The following is a 21,754-nucleotide window of genomic DNA, read 5'->3' on the forward strand; positions in this document are numbered from 1 at the left end:
AGCTCTTTTTACATACAAGATAACAAAAACTTAGAGAAGTGATTAAATGCCAGGGTTTCCCTCTGTGAATTGGAGAGCCAGGGTCAAACCCATATCTGACTCCTAAAGTGCACTCCCAAACTTGGAAGATCACAGTCTCAGTTTAGGTTCCCCCTAAAGCAAGATAGGAGACAGAAATTTGAGTGCAGGTGCATTCATTGGAGGTGATCTCATCAAAGCAGGTGAGGAAAGGAGAAATTGAGACAGGGTAGAAAGGAGAGCCAACAAAGGGTGCATGATTGAGTAGACTGTGGAAACCGGCTCATTCTTGCTGTGGACCCTCTGAGAGACCATGAAGAGCACACCTCAGCAGTTTCCTCTGAGAGGCAAGGAAGCTAGCTAAGTATTTGCCCATTCAGTCCATTCCCTTATGGGTTGGGGACACTACAGCCTACTTCTAGTGCAGCACCATCACACTCCCATGACCAGGAAACACCCTTGGGCAGAGACCAGGAAGAACTTAGATTCTAGTGAGGTTGGCACATTCGCACCTGTCAACACACAGTTGAAAGGTGTTGTTAGAGAAACACCATCCACTGGTGGAGAACTGTCTGCCAATGACCAGGAGTAAGCCCAGGGCAGTGGTTCTCAACCAAGAGTGATTTGTTTCCAGAGGACGTTTGGTAATGCCAAGGTATTTTCCATTGAGCTGCTATTAGCATCTGACATTTGATAATGTCAAGGTATTTTGAAGGGCTGCTATTAGCATCTCATTCGTAGAGGTCAGGGATGCTGCTAAACATCTTACAGTGCACAGGATAGTCCCTCACAACAAGGAGCTATCTGGTCTAAGATGTTAGCAGAGTCGACGTTAGAAACCCTGGCCTAGGATTTACGGGTGGGGCATTCACAGGACTTTTTCAGGGAATGTAGATGAGACCCAACAATGATATTTGTAGCAAACAGCTCATTTACAAGTGATATTTCAGGCTAGAAGAATCATTAATTTAGTAGCTGTTTCTTGTCTAACTCTGAATATAAATATAAAATATGCAGTGATGCAGAGTGGGCCATTATTCTTCCTGAGTAAGATCCATTAGGGAAAAGAGTAAATGGTGATTTATATGGTTTTGCTGTCTGGTTGTAACTGGAGCAGGAGTTTTGAGTTCCAAAATGCAGATGCTGTGAAGTGACCTTGCGTGAGTCAGTGGAAGGTGATTCCGCTGGTACCCTGGGCATAGGTGAGAAAGAGATGAAGTAGAAAAAGGTCTCAGAGAGCTTTGACTTTAGTGAGTCATCAAAGCAGAAAATGTGGTGTGGTTGTATTTTCATGAGCTTTACAAATCCTGAAAATGATCAATTTTAAAAATTTTGCTTTAGGAAATGGTTGGAAAGTAATGGTTTTCAACAAAGGAAAATTGCCTTTTGTTCTAAATAACAGTGTCTTAGCTTGAAAATAACCTCTTATTCCCCATGGATTTAGCCTTTTTGCTGATACTGCATACTGCTTTGAGGATGTTATTACCTGTATGGTAACAGGGAAATCCAAACAAACAACGGTGGCAACACTGCTGAGGTTGTGGCAGTAACCACTGGGATCTTTGTTTAAAACAAAATCATTGCTTGAGCTGTGATTATGATGTATGAAAGAGATTCCAGATCTGAGCTAGACATATTCAGAAAACAAGGAGTTTATTCTTGTAAAAAGCACCTGAAAATAAATTTCATCATGGAATTTAAATGCTGGATCAAGGACTATGAGGAAGATTTATAAAAGGGGTATTATATCCTCTGATGCCCTCAGTGGTAGAATTGTTTGTTTTTTTGGCTTTTGTTTCCCATGATGCTTCATCTCTGCAGAGTTCAAACTTCTAATCCTTAAAACACCCTCCAAAGTGAATATGCCTATGATAGTAGGTAGAATAGACCATTAACGCCCATTACAAATGTTCTCCATTAACAGCATGCTGGGCCACTGCTGGGTATGAGTGTTTCCCAGGCTCTGGCTCATTAATTCCCACCTTTTTTTTTTGAGACGGAGTCTCACATTATTACCCAGGCTAGATTCTCCTGCCTCAGCCTTCTGAGTGGCTGGGATTACAGGTGTGCACCACCATGCCTGGCTAATTTTTGTATTTTCACTAGAGACAGGGTTTCACCATGTTGGCGAGGCAGGTCTCAAACTCCTGATCTCAAGTAATCCATCCACCTTGGCCTCCCAAAGTGCTGGGATTACAGGTGTGAGCCACCGCACCGGGCTTTGCCCCAACCTTGATCATAAAAATAATATGTCATATGGAGACCAGGAAGGTAGAGAAAAAGAGAGTGCTAGGTAAATGGTGGAGATTGCAACTTAAAATATGGTGGTTAGGGAAAGCCTTCCTGAGAAAATGACATTTGAACAAAAACCCACATGAGTGAGATTGAAAACCGTGGGATCACCTGGAGAAAAAGCATGTCCAGCAAAGGAAATAGCACAAAGGCCCCGAGATGAAAGGCTGAATGCCTGAGGAATAGCAAGGAGGCCAGTATGGCTGGAGCAGAATGTGTAAGGTAGAGAGAAGTGGGAAATGAAGTCAGAGAGAAGAGGTAGAGGAGGGATGGATTGTGTAAGCCTGACACTGGCTTTTACTCTAAGATGAGAACTTACTCAAGAGCTTTGAGCGTGGCTGGCATGATTTGACTTAATATTTTTAGAGGATTACTCTACTGTAGCTGCAACACGGAGAATAAGCTAGGAGGGCAAAGATAGGAAACAGGAAGGTCAATTAGGATGCTCCTGCAATAAACCAGGAGAGAAATGATTTGACTTGGACAAGGGTAGTGACCGCACATATGAGGAGAAGGTATCCGACTGATGTATTTTGAAGGTCAAGCCAGCAGTACTTGCTAGCCAGTCGATTTGCTGATGGGCCAAAATTTTTGATCTGAACAACAAGAATATGAATTTGTCATTTACTGAGGTAGAAAAGCCTAGGAGAGAGGCAGTTTGCAAAGGGAGATCAGGGGTTTGTTTGGGGACATGCTACATTTGGTTTAGGGTATTTTAAAGACTACTATTGGATATCCACGTGGAGATTTTAATGGGCACTGGATATATGAATTTGGAGGTAAGAGATGATGTACAGGCTGCAGATATTACTATAAAAATCATCAGTCTACACATGGCATTTAAATTCCTGAGACTGCAATTAAAGCAGCATGCATTTCTGGTTTTAGTGGGGACAATCTGAGCCATGAAACAGAGCCGCGTCTGTTGGTATATAGAGAGATCTCCCTGTGAGTCAAGCAGACCTCAGAAGCCCTGCTCCACCATCTGTGAAAACATTGCCAATAACCTCTAGAGAAGTATCCAGAAGAACTGCTCATATTAAACGAACTTGCTGTGACTAAAACTGCATATATGGCTCCAGTGAATTTCCAAGACATACAATACAAGATCAAAGAGGAAATAGTTCTGGAATTATGCAAGGGACCAAGAATTCATGAGTCAGGAGTGTTTTTAAAAAAGCATTGTAGGGATATAGAAAGTCATCCCGAATGAGCGGTACAATTAAGAAGAGAAAATATGATCACAGGACCTCAACAGACCTTTGTTGATTTTCTCAGAAGATAGGAAAAAAGAAACTGAAGGAACACTGATGCCAACTTTTCCCCCTCCACTGTGCCTGAATGGGGGGAGAAGGGGATGTAAACAGCAGGGCAGGGTTCAGGTAGGGTGACTAGCCCTCAGTGGTTCCCAGGGACTAAGGGGTTTTCTGGGACACAGGACTTTCAGTGCTGAAATCAGGGCAATCCTGAGCAAACCAAGATAGTTTGCCACCCTGGCTTCAGGCCAGAAGTAAGGCTTCCTGGAACTGAACAATTTGGCAGTGGAACAGAAAACAACTTATTTACTATTTAATTTGAGTCTGCTAGATGAAATTAAAATCTGTAAGTGATGATTTCCCACCCTGAGTGCTCACATGCTTAACCCTTTAATTTCTGGAGGGATTTCAGAATCCCTCTTAGCAAGTGGTGATTTCTAATGGGACCATTCAATGTAGCCCCATGGTTTGGAGGGGGGAAATTAAGATCAAAAGGAGTGGATATGACACACAAAGGAATATCATAATGACTCGGGACAGGCTGCAGGGGTCTTCTGAGGCTAAAGGACCTCTCTGCAGACAGGCAGGGCCTGGTCCTGGAAGTCTCTATTGGGAACTTTCTGGGCAAGGTTTTGTGGCCACATCGGGGGAAACTGAAGGGCCAGGGCCTCCCCATCTACACGCTGCCATTGTGAGCAGTCTGTGCTCCCTAACATATGCTGATCCTGCTCTCTGCTGAGACGCTGTGTCAGCCCTTGCCTCTGCCTGGAATTTACTTTTGGTCCGACCAATGCACACACACACGCGCACACACACACACACACACACTCCAGAGCTCAGCCGAGACATCATTTGCGGTGCTTTTCCTGTGGTCACCTAAGCTCGCTCTTGAATTTTAGGAGCCCCTGTCACAATGTGGTATCATTGCCTCTGCTGGTCTGTCTTCCCCCAGTCGGTCAGGGCAGCAGTTAGGTTGTATCTCGTAATACAACCCACTGCCAGGTACAGGGTAAATGTGCAATAATCGTTTGAATGACGGGGAGGAAATCCTCCTCTTGTTAGGTATTCTTTGCTACATATATAATCACTTTTTCCCAACAACTTCTAGTTCCTGGGTATGAGTCAAAACCATAACATATGATGTTAGTTAGATAGAGGATATTCTGTAACAGTGAGCAAGGAACTAAGAGAAAGATAAGGTGCTGAGCACAGTTGCTGAATATGATAGGTTCTGGTCTGATCTGTTTTTTCTATGATAGGTTCTGGTCTGATCTGGTTTTTCTTTTTTTTTTTTTTTCAGAGACAGAGTCTCTCTCTTGCCCAGGCTGGAGTGCAGTGGCACAATAATGGTTCACTACAGCCTTGAACTTCTGGACTCCCAAAGTACTAGGCCTTGGCCTCCCAAAGTACTGGGATCACAGGCATGTACCACTGCACCCAGCTATCCTTTTCCTTTTCTTTTCTTTTTAAGCAATAATTTTAATTGTTCCTTCCCTTCACCTCCCAGTTTCTGTCCTTAGATGCTCACATCCTCCAGGGTTTGGCTATAAAAAGTTAACGAGGTAGCAGTTGCAAGTATTAGCAAGACCCTTTCAGGAGTTTGCCAAATGCCAGGGAGCCCATCTTGAAAAGCATGTAGTCAGTCCCTGCCGTCATGCCCTGACTGCCCAGCATTCTGCGTGAGTGGCAAAGCCCAACTCAGGAACACAAAGCAAAAGACAGCACAGCACACACATGAACTTTTGCCACTTTTGTATTTTATTGTGGAACTGAGTTTTTTTTTTTTTCCTTTACATCAAATATCCTCAATGGAAGAGGGGATATTGCACACAAATATCATAAAAGCACTACATATTACTTTCACTGGAAACTAATTTTCTACATTAGATATGACTGGATAGGATAGAAGTGATGCAGGATTATAAGACATAATACCATACACAGCTGCAGACTGACACAAACACCATTCAGAACAAGAGAGAGGAGTGTGAAGTGCTTCTCAGCCGGGCTCAAGACCACTTCTTTCCAGTGCTGGAAAGAGGGGCTGCATGCAGTGTAGGAAAAGCGTGTCTCTGAACTGCCACAGGGTGTTCTTGAAAGGGCAGCCCGGTCTTGATGCCACTTCTCCATGGCTCCCGTTTTGGGGAGCTCTAAACAAATGCAGAGAAGCTGCTTATTTTTTCCCTTCCTTTTCAGTTTTTGATGCTGCCTTTAAAAATCAACTTCATGAAGTCACAGATTTTTTAACAGTAAATAGTTTTAATACCAGGTGAATAACCTAATTGCTTTCAAAGAAATGCTCATCCCTAGGCTGCTTTTGGTGTATTGTTCAGTTGGTTAAAAGATAAAAGCTTACAGTTCCTTTCAAATGGAAACAGGATCTTTTCTTCTAAATCTGAAGCACAAAAAAAAAGTTATTATCCTAACTCACAATATCATTACTGAGCAGGAACCTCCTGTGACAGGTGACTAAAGAGAGGCAAGAAAAGCAAATTCAGAATTGTAGAGCAGCTCCTAAGAGCTGAAATTTGGTAATAGAGGGAAAATGAAAGGTGGTAAGATTTCCATTAGCAAATGATTAAATCTTAATTAAATGAGTATTGGAAAGCTCCTAGACTGCATAAGCTATTGGAGACACTTAAAACATTCATATACACTGGGGAAACCATTCACTATGATATGTAACGTTAAGAAAAAAAATTTTTTTTGAACTCCATGGAAAATGGCGTTTAAAAGGGGGAGGAGGGGAAGTTAGTCATTGTATCCAGTCCCACCACAAGACTGAGAAAGCATGCACAGGGCTCAGGGTTTTGAGAAAGGGGACAGAATTGGTTAAAATTGAAAATGGAGGATCATCTCTAACATTTAGTCTCTGTAGAATTTGTTTAAGAATACTACCAAAAAGGTCATGATCATGAGTGCTATCTCGATACAATCCCATCATTTAAACAGAGTGTAAATTCCTTCCACTCAAATATTCAATCTATACAATTGGATTAAGTAATCAGTATGAACAAAGCTCCTAGAAGTCTGTGTCAATCTTTAGCTCTCACTTAGAATGTACATGGTACATTGTGATGGCTGTTACTAAACTAATCGTGTATTTATGGAACTAGCAAAATTAGGTTAGTCACACAGGCAGGAAAGGTGTCTGGAAGGACAGGAGCAACCTGTAATGCGAATATTGGTTTTCTTGGTATACTCAGGCTCTGTGGTCATTATTGAGAACAATGGATGGAGAAAGGTATTGATAGATTTCACAGGAAAAAGAGCCAGCTGACTAGTGACAGTTTTTTATATATTTTTCCCATTAAATCCCATAGCAAAAAAAAAAAAAAAAGAGAGAGAGAGAGAAAGTGAGGGGGGTGGAGTGGTTATAACTGAAGACTGGTTATAATTCTCCTACAATGTTTATAGTTTTTAAAGCAAAATAATGTACATGTTAAATACATTTAATTTGGGAAATTGGAAAATAACTTCATCTTCTGTCAAAGAAAAATCAACCAGAGGTCTGGATTTGGCAAGAAGGCTAAAAATCTGGTTTTCTTCCCACACATTATGTAGACCAATTCAACTTAAGAGCTAATCATTAAATAATTAACTCGAGTATCTTAGGTTGTCTTATAAAATAAGTTTGAAGTAGATGAGTTTATACTCAATGAAATTCATTTGCGTCACAATGACTTTTCCATCATGTGTTAATTTCTTGTACCCTTAATATGTTATTTTTCAAGGACTTGAAAGAAATGGGGTAATAAATAAAAGCTGCGTTTCTAGAGAAGCCTAACAAAAATAGAATATTAATTTTCTTTAAAAAATTAAACATTTGAAAAACATAATTCACAGCATTAAGTAGACTGCATAGGTCCTCAGTGAAAGGACCCTGAAGAAGCATTTTTTTAAACCCTCATTGTAGTTAGCAGTGCAAAACATACACTTATCAGACAAAAATAAACTAAAATGTTAATTTTGAAATAAATAACTAACATAGAAAATAAAATGAGGTCATTGTTCTCTACTCCGTAGATCTTAGAGTCTGCAGGAAATGTAATGTGACAGAGCACAACACAGTTGTCACGGAGAAGTTTGCCGCATCTGAACACTGGGTGCATTGATCTGCAACTTGAAACTTGATGTCAGTTTTAATCATGATCTGGCTTCCCAGGTTCACAGTTCAATGATGACAATGATGGAAATTTTCTCTCAACTCTACATGAACCGTAGGAGTTGAGAATTCATTTGTTTTCAATGTACTATTTCTTTTGTTGTTTTTTTTTTTTTTTTCCAGAAAAGAAAATCCCAAAGCAAATTTGTGCTAGGGTTCTTTGAACTTGGCTCTTTTACCTCATGGTTGAAGATCTTGAAAGAAGTATGTAGGATACCACTGGGTGATGTACTTGTCAAGGCCCTGAAAAGTAGCCTACCATGCCATTCTCCCCCACTCTCAAGTAGCACTTTTATGTTATGGGAATCAAGGGGTGGGAGGTATCATTATTCCTGGTAGTTATGGGTTTTTAAAAAATATCATTACTGCAATATCAGACTTCAATCTTGCCAGAACTTCAAAAAACATTATTCAATTTTTGTCTTACGAAACACTTAAAAAAAAGACTATCACTTGAGAATTTTCTTTGCAATTTCCTGTAAATGAAAACATTTGTTAAAAAGTTCATCTATGAAAAGTTCTCACATATCTTAAAAAAAAATTCTTCTGTACACTTGTTCCCATAATTATGTTGAAATTAATGGAAAATTTAAAAAGCCAATGTAAGACAAAGGTAAATACTGTACACTTGCTGAGAACCTCTTCCACCATAAGATTCACTGTTTTCCCAGTTCTGATAATAGAAGCCATTTCAGTCTTGAACTTGCAGTAGTAAAGAAGCTGTGAAAGGCACAACTTGTTTGACTGAGAGGCCACAGGTGCACTGAAGTGGGATTCAACACACATGACTCAGCATCAAACTGTTGGACCAATCAGACCAGCTTCTAGTACCCCCACACGCGCTCACCCACGTGCTCCTTTAAGTATCTATAATCCTATAGGGATGTTTTATAAACTTGCTGTCTCACATTAAAAAATAAGTGCATCAAGTATCTTTGTACATTCAAGTCACTTCCTAAGGCAAATTGTCTACCATATGTACTCCCAACTGCTTTGGTATTTGCTTCAGTTAATTGGGGTGGACTTGGGTGTTGCTGCATGCAGGTTAATTGACTCAGAGTGGACTAAGTGGGTGGACAAATGCTGGGAGCATGCCTTAGATCAATCTACTTGTGTGTTTAGAGTCTGAGAGTTCTGAATGGGGCCCAAACCATTTGCATGGCCAGTCTACACTCACTACGTCATGTCAGTGTGCAGCCTTCAAACTGAAGGAGCTTAATTAAGATGTGAAAATATCACATGCCCTCATAACAAGTTTTGTTCTTTTTACTTTTCTTCTAGCCAACTTGTTTTAGAAAATTAAGACTCTTTTTGATGACTCAGACTGACAAAAATGGAAAACTTTGCCTATGTAGACTAAAGAATGCCTACTGCCTGAGCAAATACAGACCTAATTGTTGGTTATTTTCTCCTCCTTACCCCACCCTGCTCTCTCTTTTTCTCTCTGGGTATCTCACCAGAACTCTCTGTCATTACATCTCCTTCTCTTGCATTCCTTTTCTTTCTCATCCTTTCTCTGTCTCTCTCCTGCGTTCTCTTTGTGCTCTCACTCTCTTTCACTCTCTCCTGCGCTCTCTCTCTCTAAGACAAATGCCTCTACCTAGCAGAAGTCAGTTGGGTTGGCTAGTGCATGGTTTCCAAATGGTCAGCAGAGATGAACTGGGTAGGTAATTTTGCAGGAACTTGAACCCTATTGTGGGAATACTGTTACTTCCCTTAGCAATCAGCAAAAACTGAGAAATTTAGTGACTTGCATCACCATGACACAGTATAGCATTTGGCAGGTAATTGTTCAGCGACTTAACTAGATGAATTGACTTTTTAGAAAAGGTGATTTCAAACTGAAGAATTTCTGGAAACAAAGTTCAGATCCTGTGGTGTGGCTGGCCTTGGTTTTTACAGTTCAATCTTGCATGCAGGGAAGGATTCATCTTGCATAACCACTGTGCTGCTGCTTGCTAAAACCATGATGTTGAGGTCTTGCTGTTTCTCGTGGGTCTCCTGGTACCATTCCCTCATCACTTCTGAGTCATGAGTTGGGATCAGTGTCACCTGCAGGGAGAGACAAAAAAAATAGCGATTTAAGGGCAGAAACAGAAACCATACGAAAAAAAGAAAATGAACAGCTAGGTATTAGTTAGACCACTGGAAGAAGAAGAGAAATGAGAGAAAAACTATTTTCCTCAAGAAATGCAAAGGATTTTTCAATGTATATTTTCCAGGAACCAGAATAAAGCTGCAAAGAAAAGCTATTGTTTCTAAGGGAAATTGAAGGCTGGAACCAAAAGCAACTAATCACTTGTCAATTCGTTCATCTACATTCACTGTCAGTTTCTCAGTTCTTTACTGTTAAGAAAGTGCTTCTGTTAGGGTACAATTTCTTGTATTTCCTTTAACACAACTGGTACGTTTTGCATAAAAGATATTGCATATTTAATCCAAGGAGTTTTATCGTGCACTTCAAAGCCCTCAAAAGCCCACTCATTGTGCGTAACTAACATTTTGTCCTGAGAACAAAGATCTGCACCTTTACTTTATGTGTGTGGTTGGGGATGGAGGTATGGGGTGGGTAGGTAATGTCCTGAATAGTATAAATTCCATCTAGTATTCAGTAGGAAGCCACTGGATGCCTCTCATTAGATTTCATGTGATTAAATAACAAGTAATTCTGTATAATATGATACAAGCACAATTTACTATGTAATTTTGTACAGAACCACAAATAAAACTTGATAAGCAAAGATCACAGCTGAATTAATAATGGCTCGTTCTAAGAATCATTTAAGGCCAGGAGTTCGAGACCAGCCTGGGCAACATAGAGAGACCCTGTCATTACATAAATAAGGGATGGTTTGTGGTCAGGCATGATGTTTGGGAGTTGGGAGTGTCCTGTGAGAGACTATATTCAGCAATGCTGCTACTGTGGAATTTCACATAGACAGCTGTTTTTCTAAATGGCCCTATTCCTAGCTGCAGTCTACTCATACAACACAAAGGAAGAAAGGCAATTCCTCAGCAGCTCTCATATGGAAATACGACCGCTTTGATTCACACACACAAGACTCTTGGCATACTGGAGGAAGGGCAATTAATCTTGGGCCCATTTTGCAGAAAAATGGTTTCTGCTTTAGTTAAGGTGGCTTTCCTCCAAGGCTGTGGTTGCTGGTGGTGCCAAGAATATTATTTCTTGTACTACCTACTGTGTGTTAAACTGACTTTGTTCTCAGGATATTTCATGTGTGACAGACACAGGAGGCTCCTCATGTGAATCCACAGCCAGTCACATGAGGTGCCTCTTTAAACATGGTGCCTTCCCATTGCCTCTGGACACAGCTCAATCTGCAGTGCAGACACTGTTGAGGAGTTCTCACCTGCATGTTGCTGCCCCACTGAGCCTTTCCTTCCAACAAAGCGTCCAGGACAGCCCGGCTGGGCTCCTCAGCAGCAGGGTCATTCCCACTCACCACGTAGTAGGAAGACCGCACTCTCTTGAAAAATTCCACATCAACATTCTTACTATTGCTGTGGTTAGGAATGTAGCACAGGTCCAAATACACAGGGAGACCTGGGGGCACAGTGGAGGACTTGGTTGCCTTGGTAGTTCCTGGTCCTTGGGTAAATAGACAAAGACAAAGCAAGGTCATAGCAAGGTGAAGAGACCATACATCCAGCACATGTTCCCTACTCAATCACAAGCAGGTCCTCTGGGACATGCAAAGTGGTGACAGCATTTCCATCTCCCTGGGAATCTGTCAAGGGCATTTGCGCTAGCAATGTGACAAAACATAACATGGTTGTTTACCATCTCAATAGGAGAAGTGAAGAACGGGATGGTTTCCCTTTGTGGACAGCCAACATTAGGAAGCAAGAAGAGTTTGAAGGCCTTTCCCAAGATGGCACTAGATATATAATGCCCCTCCTAAAGAAGTTGCTAATGTGCTTCTTTGTTTGATAAGTGATCTAAGAAGTAGATTTTAAAAGTCAAAAGAAAACATCTGCATTTGGCAAAACATAGCTAAGTTATCTTAGTAATCCACTTTAGCGTCTCATGATTGCAATTTTGTCCACAGCCGGATATTATACCCTAACGTTCTACTTAGTAAATAGTTTTGATCTTAACCCCATATGATTTCCAAGGCCCTCAGCACCTCAGTCTCACTCACAAACTGATGAAACACCATATTCTCTCCTTAGCACAGTATTCTGAAAACTGATACTTCTTTCCCTAGACAAGGCTGGATGCCGAACTTGGGCAAAGGACGGTTCAGAAAGACCAGGCTTTCTCTAACTAATCAGGACATATCAGACTGCAACCAAAACCCCCAGTCAAATCACAAAGGCCTGGGAAAACTAACTTGTTCCAGTTAGGAAGTTTAAGGCTTTTGAAATGTTAATAGAACTAGTATTTTGAGGCAGTGGTTCTTTAGCCTCACTACATAATTTGAATCACCTCGGATGCTTAATACTGACACCCAGGCCTCATTCTCTAGAGTCTGACTTAAGTAGGTTTGGGTTGGGGTCTGGCACTACTGTCTTTTAAAAGCACCCCAGGTGATTCTAACATGCTGCTGGTTTCATTGCTGTAAAGCCAATTCAAATACCAGCTAGATTTTATATGCTTAATCCTCTTTCTCCATAGGATATTTAAAGACTATCATCCCAGATTCAAAACCACCAGCTAATTCTATCAACTGTCCAGTTTTACTTTTAGAAGGGTGAGGGAGTGGTGAGAATCAGCCAAAGTAATAATTGGATAAGCTAATTCATTCTATGAATAGATCAATAGGTTATTTTAATGAATCTGAGCTGAAAGCCCTCAAAATACCCAGTGGGGGCCTCCTAAAGAATTCTGACTTGTAGTAGAAGTTTGTGAGTTACAGTCCTTCCAGCAATTAAACATGTCTGCAATTTCCCCCTCTACTCTAAATCACTACCATCAACATCAAATGAATATCGCTCACAGAAGCACAAACCAACAGAACCGCTGAAAGTTGGCCCAGGTTTGCTTTAAAAGTCAATTAGTACTGCAACTTTGCCTTTGTAGACATCTAAAAGCATCTCCAAAATAAATGAAAATTAACTCATTTTCACTTATTTTAAATTACCTCTTTAAATGTCCAAAAAGTTTTTTTAAAAAGTCAATTGTGTGGGCTAGGATGTATATGTTCTGGCAAACTTGGGAGTAAATTTCAGTTGGTTTTATCCGTTTAAATGGATTTCATGTTTTCTCCCTAAGTGCAGGTCAGTTGTCAACTCTTTCAGATGAAAGGGTTAATTATCTGGTGGTTTTTCATTTTAAACATGAAAAAAATTCCGATTATTTTCTATGTGCATGTAAAAAGGCCAAATGTGCTGAGAACTGAGTCTTAAAATTGATACTCCATATTGTTTAAAGTAAAAACTTGTAGTTTTAACAAATCTAAATCCTAAAGTGTACTTAATTGGAGAGCTGCAAAGATTACTCTATCAGATTTTCCCTAATAAATCAGGGCAATGTTACTTAAATTATGTTGTGCCTTACATGTTTGGGTCCATTTATATTACTTTGCGAATTGTGATCTAAAATCTCTGAATAATTACCTAAAGCAAATAAAATGTATGAATGCCAATCCTTGTGATTGATGTGAAGCAACAAAATGAAGTAGTACTGCAGAGACCAGTTCCATCAAAAGCCCAGGTCATTACTGAGAACATGATACATCTGGGAATCATGACCAAAACATGAATGATCAAAAATCAGGGATATCTGCTCTTGCCGAGTGGAATTTCATTTGCTTATTTATTTTTGAGAGACAGGGTCTTGCGCTGTCACCCAGGCTTGGAGTGCAGTGATACATACAATTCTGGCTCACTGCAGCCTTGACCTCTTGTGCTGAAGTGATCCTCCTGCCTCAGCCTCCAAAGTAGCTAAGACTACAAGGATATGCCACCACACCCAATTAATTAAAAACATTTTTTTCTGGAGATAGGGTCTCGCTACGTTGCATAGGCTGGTCTCAACCTCCTGGGCTGAAGCTAACCTCCCACCTCAGCCTCCCAAAGTGCTGAAATTACAGGCATGAGGCCATGCACCCAGCTTCCAAGTGGAATTTTAATCTGAAATAGCATTGAGTCTCTACTAATGAGGCCATGGGTAAGAGAAGGGTAAGAAAAGAGCCATCAATGTTTTTCTCTCAATTTTCACTGGATACTCACTGGTCACCTGAAATTATAGTACTTTTTGGCTGACATGAAAATGGAACACTGCCTTTAATGAGGATTTATCTCCAACCTGGTGATGTTTTAAATAAAAATGTAACAATTTTTAATTTTAAAATTTAATTTTTTTGCCGGGCGCGGTGGCTCAAGCCTGTAATCCCAGCACTTTGGGAGGCCGAGACGGGCGGATCACGAGGTCAGGAGTTCGAGACCATGCTGGCTAACACGGTGAAACCCCGTCTCTACTAAAAAATACAAAAAGCTAGCCGGGCGAGGTGGCTGGCGCCTGTAGTCCCAGCTACTCGGGAGGCTGAGGCAGGAGAATGGCCTAAACCCGGGAGGCGGAGCTTGCAGTGAGCTGAGATCCAGCCACTGCACTCCAGCCTGGGTGACAGAGCAAGACTCCGTCTCAAAAAAAAAAAAAAAAAAAAATTTAATTTTTTTAAAAAAAGGACTCTAAATCTTTGGTCTAGACTGGTCGATCCAGTCTTGGTGTGAAACCTCTGGTTCTCCTTAGGCCTTTAGGAGCTCCTGGACTGTGTTACCCTGCTGGATTCTGGGGCCAGCATGGCTGAAACCAGTCTTCCAGAAGCATTTGAAAGATACATCCTTGGTTCTGAAGATTTAGAACAGGGCTGTAGTTGCTGTGTTCCAAAATGGCACAAAATCAGGAATCCCATGTGATAAATCACAGCTGCTTTGAACCATACACTGAGCTATTTCCAAGCCTTAAGGCCACACTGGACTGAGATATATACCTTTGGGCAGAGGAGAAGAATACAGGGAAGGTAAAGCATCAATTGTGCTCCCTCATCTTCCCAGTACAAAGCCAAACAGGGAAATATAAAGGTTGTAAATTAAGTAGAATGGTTGTGGCATATATCCAATGCCCGGCCTTCTCAACCTACCTGCAGTGGCAGTCTTGGCTGACTTGGATGCAGAGGCATTGGCAGCATTCTTGGTCTCCTTGTCCTTCTCTTCCCCACGCGCAGTTTTGACCTCAGGAGTGGTGGTGGGTTTTGCTGCCTTTTCCACAGATTCTTTCTTCTTAGGAGAAGCCACCCTGGACACCTTATCCGAGGATTCTTTCAAGCCCCCTGGTTTTGGTGAAGCTGCCAAGGGCTTAGACTTCCCATCACTCTTTTTGACAGGTGAAGATGACTTGGTTTTTGTACCTGGCTTTTTGGTTTTGGTCTTCTCTTTCAGATCTTTCTTTAGAGCTTTGCCCAGGTTCTGCTCAATGGCCAAGGCCTCTGGGTCCACCATGGACACATCAGGATGGCGTGGCGAAGGGCTGCGGTCTTGCACAGGAGCTGGAGGTGGGTCCATGTGTTTGTACGTGACAGTTTTATCTGTGGGGATGGTTTCCGACTCGTCTTCAGAGTCGATATTGGCATCAGCCGTGATGGAGGGGCACTCTTCAGTCTCCGGGGGAACATCAGAGTCGGTCTGGGATGGGGCCGACTCGCTGACTGAGGTGGGAGGGGTTTCATCACACTGTCGGCCCTGTTGCTTTCCTCCTGGAGGCGGTGGGGCTCCCCCTGATTGAGTGAGGGGCTTTTCAGATTCTTCAGTGGGCTCTTCACTGGCAAACCACTCAAGAGGATTGGGATTAATGAAGGAGGGCGAAAGCTCTGTCTTGGGGTGCTTGTATTCACAGGAGGACACGAGGCATAAATCGACATCCTGGCGGGCTTCTGAGGGGGACTTCTTTTCTGCAGTGTAGCATAGGTCTGAAGTCTCGTAGGAATATGTGGACGCCTGAGGGGTTCTAGTGATTTTCTCCGTAGTCTCGTAACAGTATGTGGAAGTATCGGGGGTTAGCGTCGTCTTTTTAGCTGTCTCATAGGAGTAACTTTCAGACTCAGGGAAACCGGTAATTTTCTCAGTGGTCTCATAAGAGTAGCTGGGGTCCCCAAGTGTGTGGCCACCATCCTCAGAGTCATCATAGCCATTGCTGATGTCATCCAGAAGCCTTCTAGACCTCTCAGTCTTTTCATAGCTGTAACCACTCACTTCAGGGGGGCTGGTGGTCTTTTCACTTATGTCATATGAGTACCCACCCTCTTCAGGGGTCCGTGTGGTCTTCTCAATAATTTCATAGGAATAGTCACCATCTTCAGGGGTCTTGGTGGTTTTCCCAATGGTCTCATAGGAGTAGCCACTGTCACTTGGGGATTTTGTGGTTCTCTCTATCTTCTCATAGTAATAGCCGCCCACATCTGAGGTCCGGGTGGTCTTCTCATAAGACTCGTAGTCATAATCTTCTTCATCTGGGGACCTGGTTGTTTTCTCAGGCTTTTGATAGGCATAGCTAAAGTCACCAGGTGTCTTCCCTCCACTGTCCTTCTCCAGGCCAGGTGTGGCCAAATCTCTATTCAAGGCTAGATGGTGTTGCATGGTATCAAATAACACTGAGGCACGGAAGCCATAGGGCTCTGCGGATGCTGCATCTATGGGTGGAGAAGAGGAAGTGTGGCAAACTGCTATTTTCTCTTTGACTGCAGAGGTAGAATCTGAAAAAGTAGGTGAATATAAAGGAGAGGACTCTCGTGGGGTGAGTGGAGAGATATCAGATTTTGGAGAGAGCTTCTCTCCTTCCAGACTTTGCACTTTTTCAGAGGTGAGTGAGGCATATAAGGACATATCTCTTGGAGGAGCAACATCAGATAGAGTATCTTCTTGGAGAGGAGAAGCGATCTGAGAAGGGGTATGAGCAGAAGAGGTGGATGGGGAGGCCTCTACCTGAGATACTGAGATGAGCTCAGAAAGATCATTATCTTGGGTATAGGACGGCTCCTCCATAGGTGGTATCTTATGTGATAAACTGGAGTCCTGCATGTCAGAAGGACTGTAGTCCACTTCAGTTGGCCCATTTTCAGTGATGTGAAGCACACCTGCACCCACTGTAGGATGATCTGGAGACTGTCGACTGAAGTCCATAGCAAGGGAGTGCTCAGGAGATTCTTGGCCAAACTCAATAGACATTGAGGACTGTTCAGATCTGTGATCTTGAACGGGTGTCCTGGACTTTGCAGTTTTAGGGGAGAAGTCTGGTGGAGAAATTGACATCGGTCTTGGGCATTCTTCTTTAGATGGAGACATTTCTGTTTCCTGGAATGTGGTAGGTGTTTGCACAACAGACACTGAAAGGGAGTCATCTACTTCTGTGGAATGTGGGGAGCCAACCTCAGCATGCAGAGAAGGAGACACATCATCTGTTGTTGGCTCTGGAAATGAGCTCGTAGCCACTGAGGCTGTGGACACTGAGGCCACACCCTCCATATGAGAGTATGTGTCTTCTGCTACACCCTCATCAACAGGAGTAGCTGACTTGTCTGAGACAGTACCTTCAGAAATGGACATCTTAGTGTCTTCTTTAAAAGATCCAAACTGACTGACATCTATTTGTGTGGGAGAAACATCTCCTAATTTCCTTTCATCCAGAGCCAGTGCTGGTTGAGAACTCGTGGCTTCAACATCATCAGTTTTCTTTTCTTGGCCAAAGTCTTCTTTTATTGGTACAAAGTCTGTGCTTTTCCCTTCCTGTTTGTCTTGGTAAAGACTAGTGGAAGTCATTTCAGAAACTGGACTTACTTGGTCTGGAGAGCCTTGTTTTTCACTCTTTTCTTCAAAGGGGCTTTCGGCACCTCTGCCAGAAGCCTTGTCATCAGCACTTAGAAAACTTTCATAGGCAGACTCGGATCCAATGAGGGGCGGGCTGCGTAAAGGAGACAAAACTTTTTCAATAGGAGACTCTGAGTCAGGCACGGGCTCATCCATGGGGCTTACTGAAGCTCTTTCACTCTCATCTTTGGCATCACTGAATTCAAAACTCACTGGAACTGCTGGTGGTTTTTCGATGACTTCTGTAGGGAGGTGACTGGATTTCTCATCGGTGGGAGATTGGTAGTAAGGTGTGTGACCAGCACTGCCAGTCACGGACTGGGATGGTGACACTACTTCCAGAGTCTTGTCCTCAGGACTAGCACAATGTTCTTCAACTACTTCTTGGGTCACCTCAGGAGACACCGGGGCTACTTCTGCCTCTGCAGAGACTTTAATCTCATTGGGCGTCAGAGAGAAGTTCACACTACGTTCACCCAGGGGGGTCTTTTCTAAGGGTGATGGTGGAGATGGACTCAGGGATGGGCTCTTTGATGGGCTGAGCTTTTCACCTGAAACAGCTGAGATGGTATCTTTGATGTCCAACGTGGTGCTGGCTTTCACTTCAGAGCAGTAAGCATCACGTAGAGCAGATCTGCTGAATTTGTCTTCCTCCATGGAAGAGGGTGGTGATATGGTAGAGGCTGAAGCATTGTAATCCTTGCCATCAGTGGCATCTGTTTTTGATCCTTCAGAAAATCCGTTGAGTGGTGTAACATCAGCAGGTTTAGTGTATTCCTGAGAATACAATGAAGACTCGTATTTGGTGATATTTACGAATTCCTGAGAAGGGGACTCCGTCTCTTCATTGTTGGTCTCATCGCTCATCACATCTCGAGGGGTAGACATCTCATCCATGGGGGTGGGCTCACTGGATATCTCAATAGTAGACTGAGTGTAGCCAGAGGTGGCAGTGAATTCCTCAGGCTGGTCTTCTCGATTCTCCTCATCAGAAGCGGTGGCCTCGCTCTCTGAGCCTCCAGGTAAAGTCTCATCATGAATTGAAGATGCAGGTTCTCGGCCAGGAGACTGGGCTCCTGGTTGCTTGGTTGGTGTGGTGAGGAATCCATACTGCTCCTCGGCACCACCAGCCTCTGCAGCCTTGTCGACCACAGCCATCACATAGTCTTCAGCTTCCATTTTTTCTGGTTCATATTCCTCCTCTCTGGCATCTTCAGCTTTGTCCTCCTCATCAGCCTCCTCCTCAGATTGTTCAGCCTCTCCTTTCTCAATGGCCTCATCCATGTCTTCTTCGGCTCGGTCGTCCCCACTGGCCACAGACTCCCTCTTCTCCCTGATGTAGGCATCAGCCTCTGCCTTGGCACTTTCCTCATCCTCAGTGGGGCTGTGCTTAGAGGCGCTCACACATATGTGTTCCTCCCCATCCTCTTCTGGCTCCTCAGCCTCCTCAGTTTCTGCCTTCTCTTCATAGTCTCCAGTCTCTGAGGATTCTTCAAACCCTGCTCCTTCATCTTCAAATTTTTCAATGTCGTCTACTCCATGCTTCTCGACGGGCTCCAGCTCCTCAGGTGTCTGTTCACATTCGCCTTCCCCTTCAGTGGTGGTGATTCCCTCATCAGGGGACTCGGCAGGACCTTTGGTGACTTCTGTCTCCTTCTGGATGACGTAGGCTTCGACTGGCTCAGTTTCCTTCAGTTTCTCTTCATCTTCGATTAGCTCCAGCTGAGGCTTGATGTCCTTTGTTACATCGACCTCTTCAGCCTTTAACTCTTCAAAGTCCTTGGTTAGATCCTCAGGAGATGACATAAGGGACCTCTCAGCTTCGAGTTCTTTGGCAGGGCCAGTGGCTGCTATTCCAGCTGCAGCCACCACGGCGGCTCCAGTGCCGACAGCTGCAGCGACAGCCTCTGTGGCCTTGCCTTCCTTCTTAATGACTTTTATTTTCCCCTTCTCCTTTGGCTTCCCGGCGGCAACAGAATCTTTCTTGACAGGCTCTTCCTTCTTGGGTACTTTTGGTTTTAAAGCAGCTGGTTTTTTTGCTTCAGATAGTGGAGTAGATGATTTCTTTGCGTCTTTAGGGAGCTTCTTAATTTCTTTTTTGGGCTCCTTTTCTTCCTTTTTCACTTCCTTCTTCTCTTCCTTCTTAACTTCCTTCTTGGCCTCCTTCAGCGGTGTTTCCTTCTTAACCTCTTTCTTGGGTTCTTTTTTCTCTTCTTTCTTGATTTCTTTTTTGACTTCTTTTTTCACCTCTTCCTTTTTTGGTTTTTCCTCCTTCTTGATAGGTGTTTTGTCTTCCTTTTTAGCCACTTCTTTCTTTGGCTTTTCCTTCTCCTCTTTCTTGTCTTCAGGCTTTGCCTTTGTTTCCTTTTTCACCGTCTTCTCCTTGGCGGCTTTGGGTTTGACATCTGTGGCTTGCTTCTCAGCCACCTCGGCCTTCACTGGAGATGGCTCTTCTTTGCTGGGAACCTCCTTTTCGGTCACTGAAGGTTTGGTCTCTGTTTTTACTGGCTTGTCTTTTTTCACTGTTACCTTTTCTTTGCTTTCAACTTTGGGTGGCTTTTCCACGTGATTCACTTTTGTGACCTCAGGGGTTTCTTCTTTTGACTCCTTGCGCACAGATTTGCTAGGAAGTGGTTTTGTGGCTGGCTTCAGACTTTCTCGGCTATCAGCCCTCTGTTTCAGTTTTGTTTGTTTCACCACAGGAGTGGGCACCTGGCCAGTGAGATCCTTTTGGGTGGCCAGTGGCTGCTTCAGAAAGTCTAGATGTTTGAGTTTTTCCAGTCCTTCCAGGATGTTGTATTGGGTGCTGTTCCCAGGAAACAGGACTCGGATGATTTTTTCCGCAGGGTTTGCTGGATGCCACACAATCAAAGATGAGACTGAAGTTAAGTAGGAAATCGGGAGATCTACTTCTTGACCATTAGGCAGAATGAGTTCAGCCTTGTCTTTGTTGGTGCCAGTCCACTGCTGCATAAAATACTGCATTTCCTTGCTGCTCTTGACTGGATTAAGCACGTACATCTCAAGTTTACCCACTCCCATTTTTTGGAAAAGAATGACAGGATCAATAGTATTGCCTACACTTCTAAACAGAGGTTCTGGTTTCATGGACAATTTGTTTAGGTACTGGAGAGTGAAGCATGCTTCTTCTATGCTTCTCTTCATCTTGATGTTTGGCTCTGGATTTTTGAGATTTTCAGGTACATTGAGAAATACAACTCCTAAGTCAGGGGAGATGAGGTTTTTCATCCAGTCACTATTTGTGGTGGAGCCCTGGGACTGTTCTTCCTCGAGCTCTGCAATTTTCCGCTGTAGCATGCTGTTTATTCCAGGCAAATTGTCATCCCCAATGTGGGTGAGCAGGATGGAGTCCACTCGGTCTAAGTGTCGGATGAGCTTCCAGAAGCAGGATTTTCTCTCTGATCCGCCATTGATGAGCATATTGAAACCATTCACTGCAAACAAGGCAGAATCTCCCCTCCCTCCTGGAAAAATATAACAGCAGGGCTTGGAGAGCTTCAGAAATCCACCTGATGTGGGAGGTTCCAGGATGTCAAAGGGAGATGGGACTTCCACTGATTCTGAGAGATACTCAGTAAACTCAGACAGTCCTTCCATTTCTGGCAAGATAGAAGCTGAATTGAGTTTAATATTGATGAAGTCTTGGAGATTGTGTCTGTCAAGATTGGAGTTCTTCCAGTCCCCTTCTTCAGGACAGAACAGGGTTAAGCTGGCTTTGTTGGCAGGATGGGTGGTGCTTAGTAACTCCCCGATCTGGGTTTTAAAAAAAGAAAGAAAGAAAGAAAAGGTGTAAGTGATTATCATCACTGATCCATCATCTCCAGCTATAACTATGTGTTATAGGATCACAGGATGCACATAGGACCAGTTTCAGACATGCACTCATGTAGCGATGCTGGTTGCTTAAATGCTGAAATACTTCCCTACTAGAAGGTGAACAGCCCTTTGTCCTGAGCCCCACTACTACTGGCTTCTACCTCAACCAGTACCCACTCACCCCAGCACCTCCCCGAAAACCCCTCCACCATCTATTCCTGCCCAGCAGGGGAATGCCAGATCTCTGCTCCAGTTCTAAGACCAGTGACCACCTGAGCAATTGGGGATTGTGCTGCAGTGGTTATGAAACACTTTGAATATTATCCCTAGAGTAAAGGCAAAGATGCCCTTTAAAAAACAT

At 43.1% G+C, this 21,754-nt stretch overlaps 1 protein-coding gene across 2 annotated transcripts in view; it reads right to left on the reverse strand.

Annotated features, from left to right (window-relative positions):
* Positions 1–5,303: 5,303 nt before the first annotated feature.
* The window catches only part of MAP1B (microtubule-associated protein 1B), a 99,496-nt gene continuing 83,045 nt past the window's right edge, over positions 5,304–21,754 (reverse strand). For both annotated transcript variants that reach the window (XM_011959295.1, XM_011959293.1), the window contains 3 exons: positions 14,838–21,330; positions 11,103–11,341; positions 5,304–9,783 (listed from right to left, as the gene is read on the reverse strand). In XM_011959295.1, the coding sequence (XP_011814685.1) occupies positions 9,628–9,783; positions 11,103–11,341; positions 14,838–21,330 (6,888 nt within the window). In that variant the 3' untranslated portion in view covers positions 5,304–9,627. The remainder of the gene's footprint in view (positions 9,784–11,102; positions 11,342–14,837; positions 21,331–21,754) is intronic.

Source organism: Colobus angolensis, unplaced genomic scaffold, assembly GCF_000951035.1.
Source record: "Colobus angolensis palliatus isolate OR3802 unplaced genomic scaffold, Cang.pa_1.0 Scaffold49, whole genome shotgun sequence".
Taxonomy (NCBI): Eukaryota; Metazoa; Chordata; class Mammalia; order Primates; family Cercopithecidae; genus Colobus; species Colobus angolensis.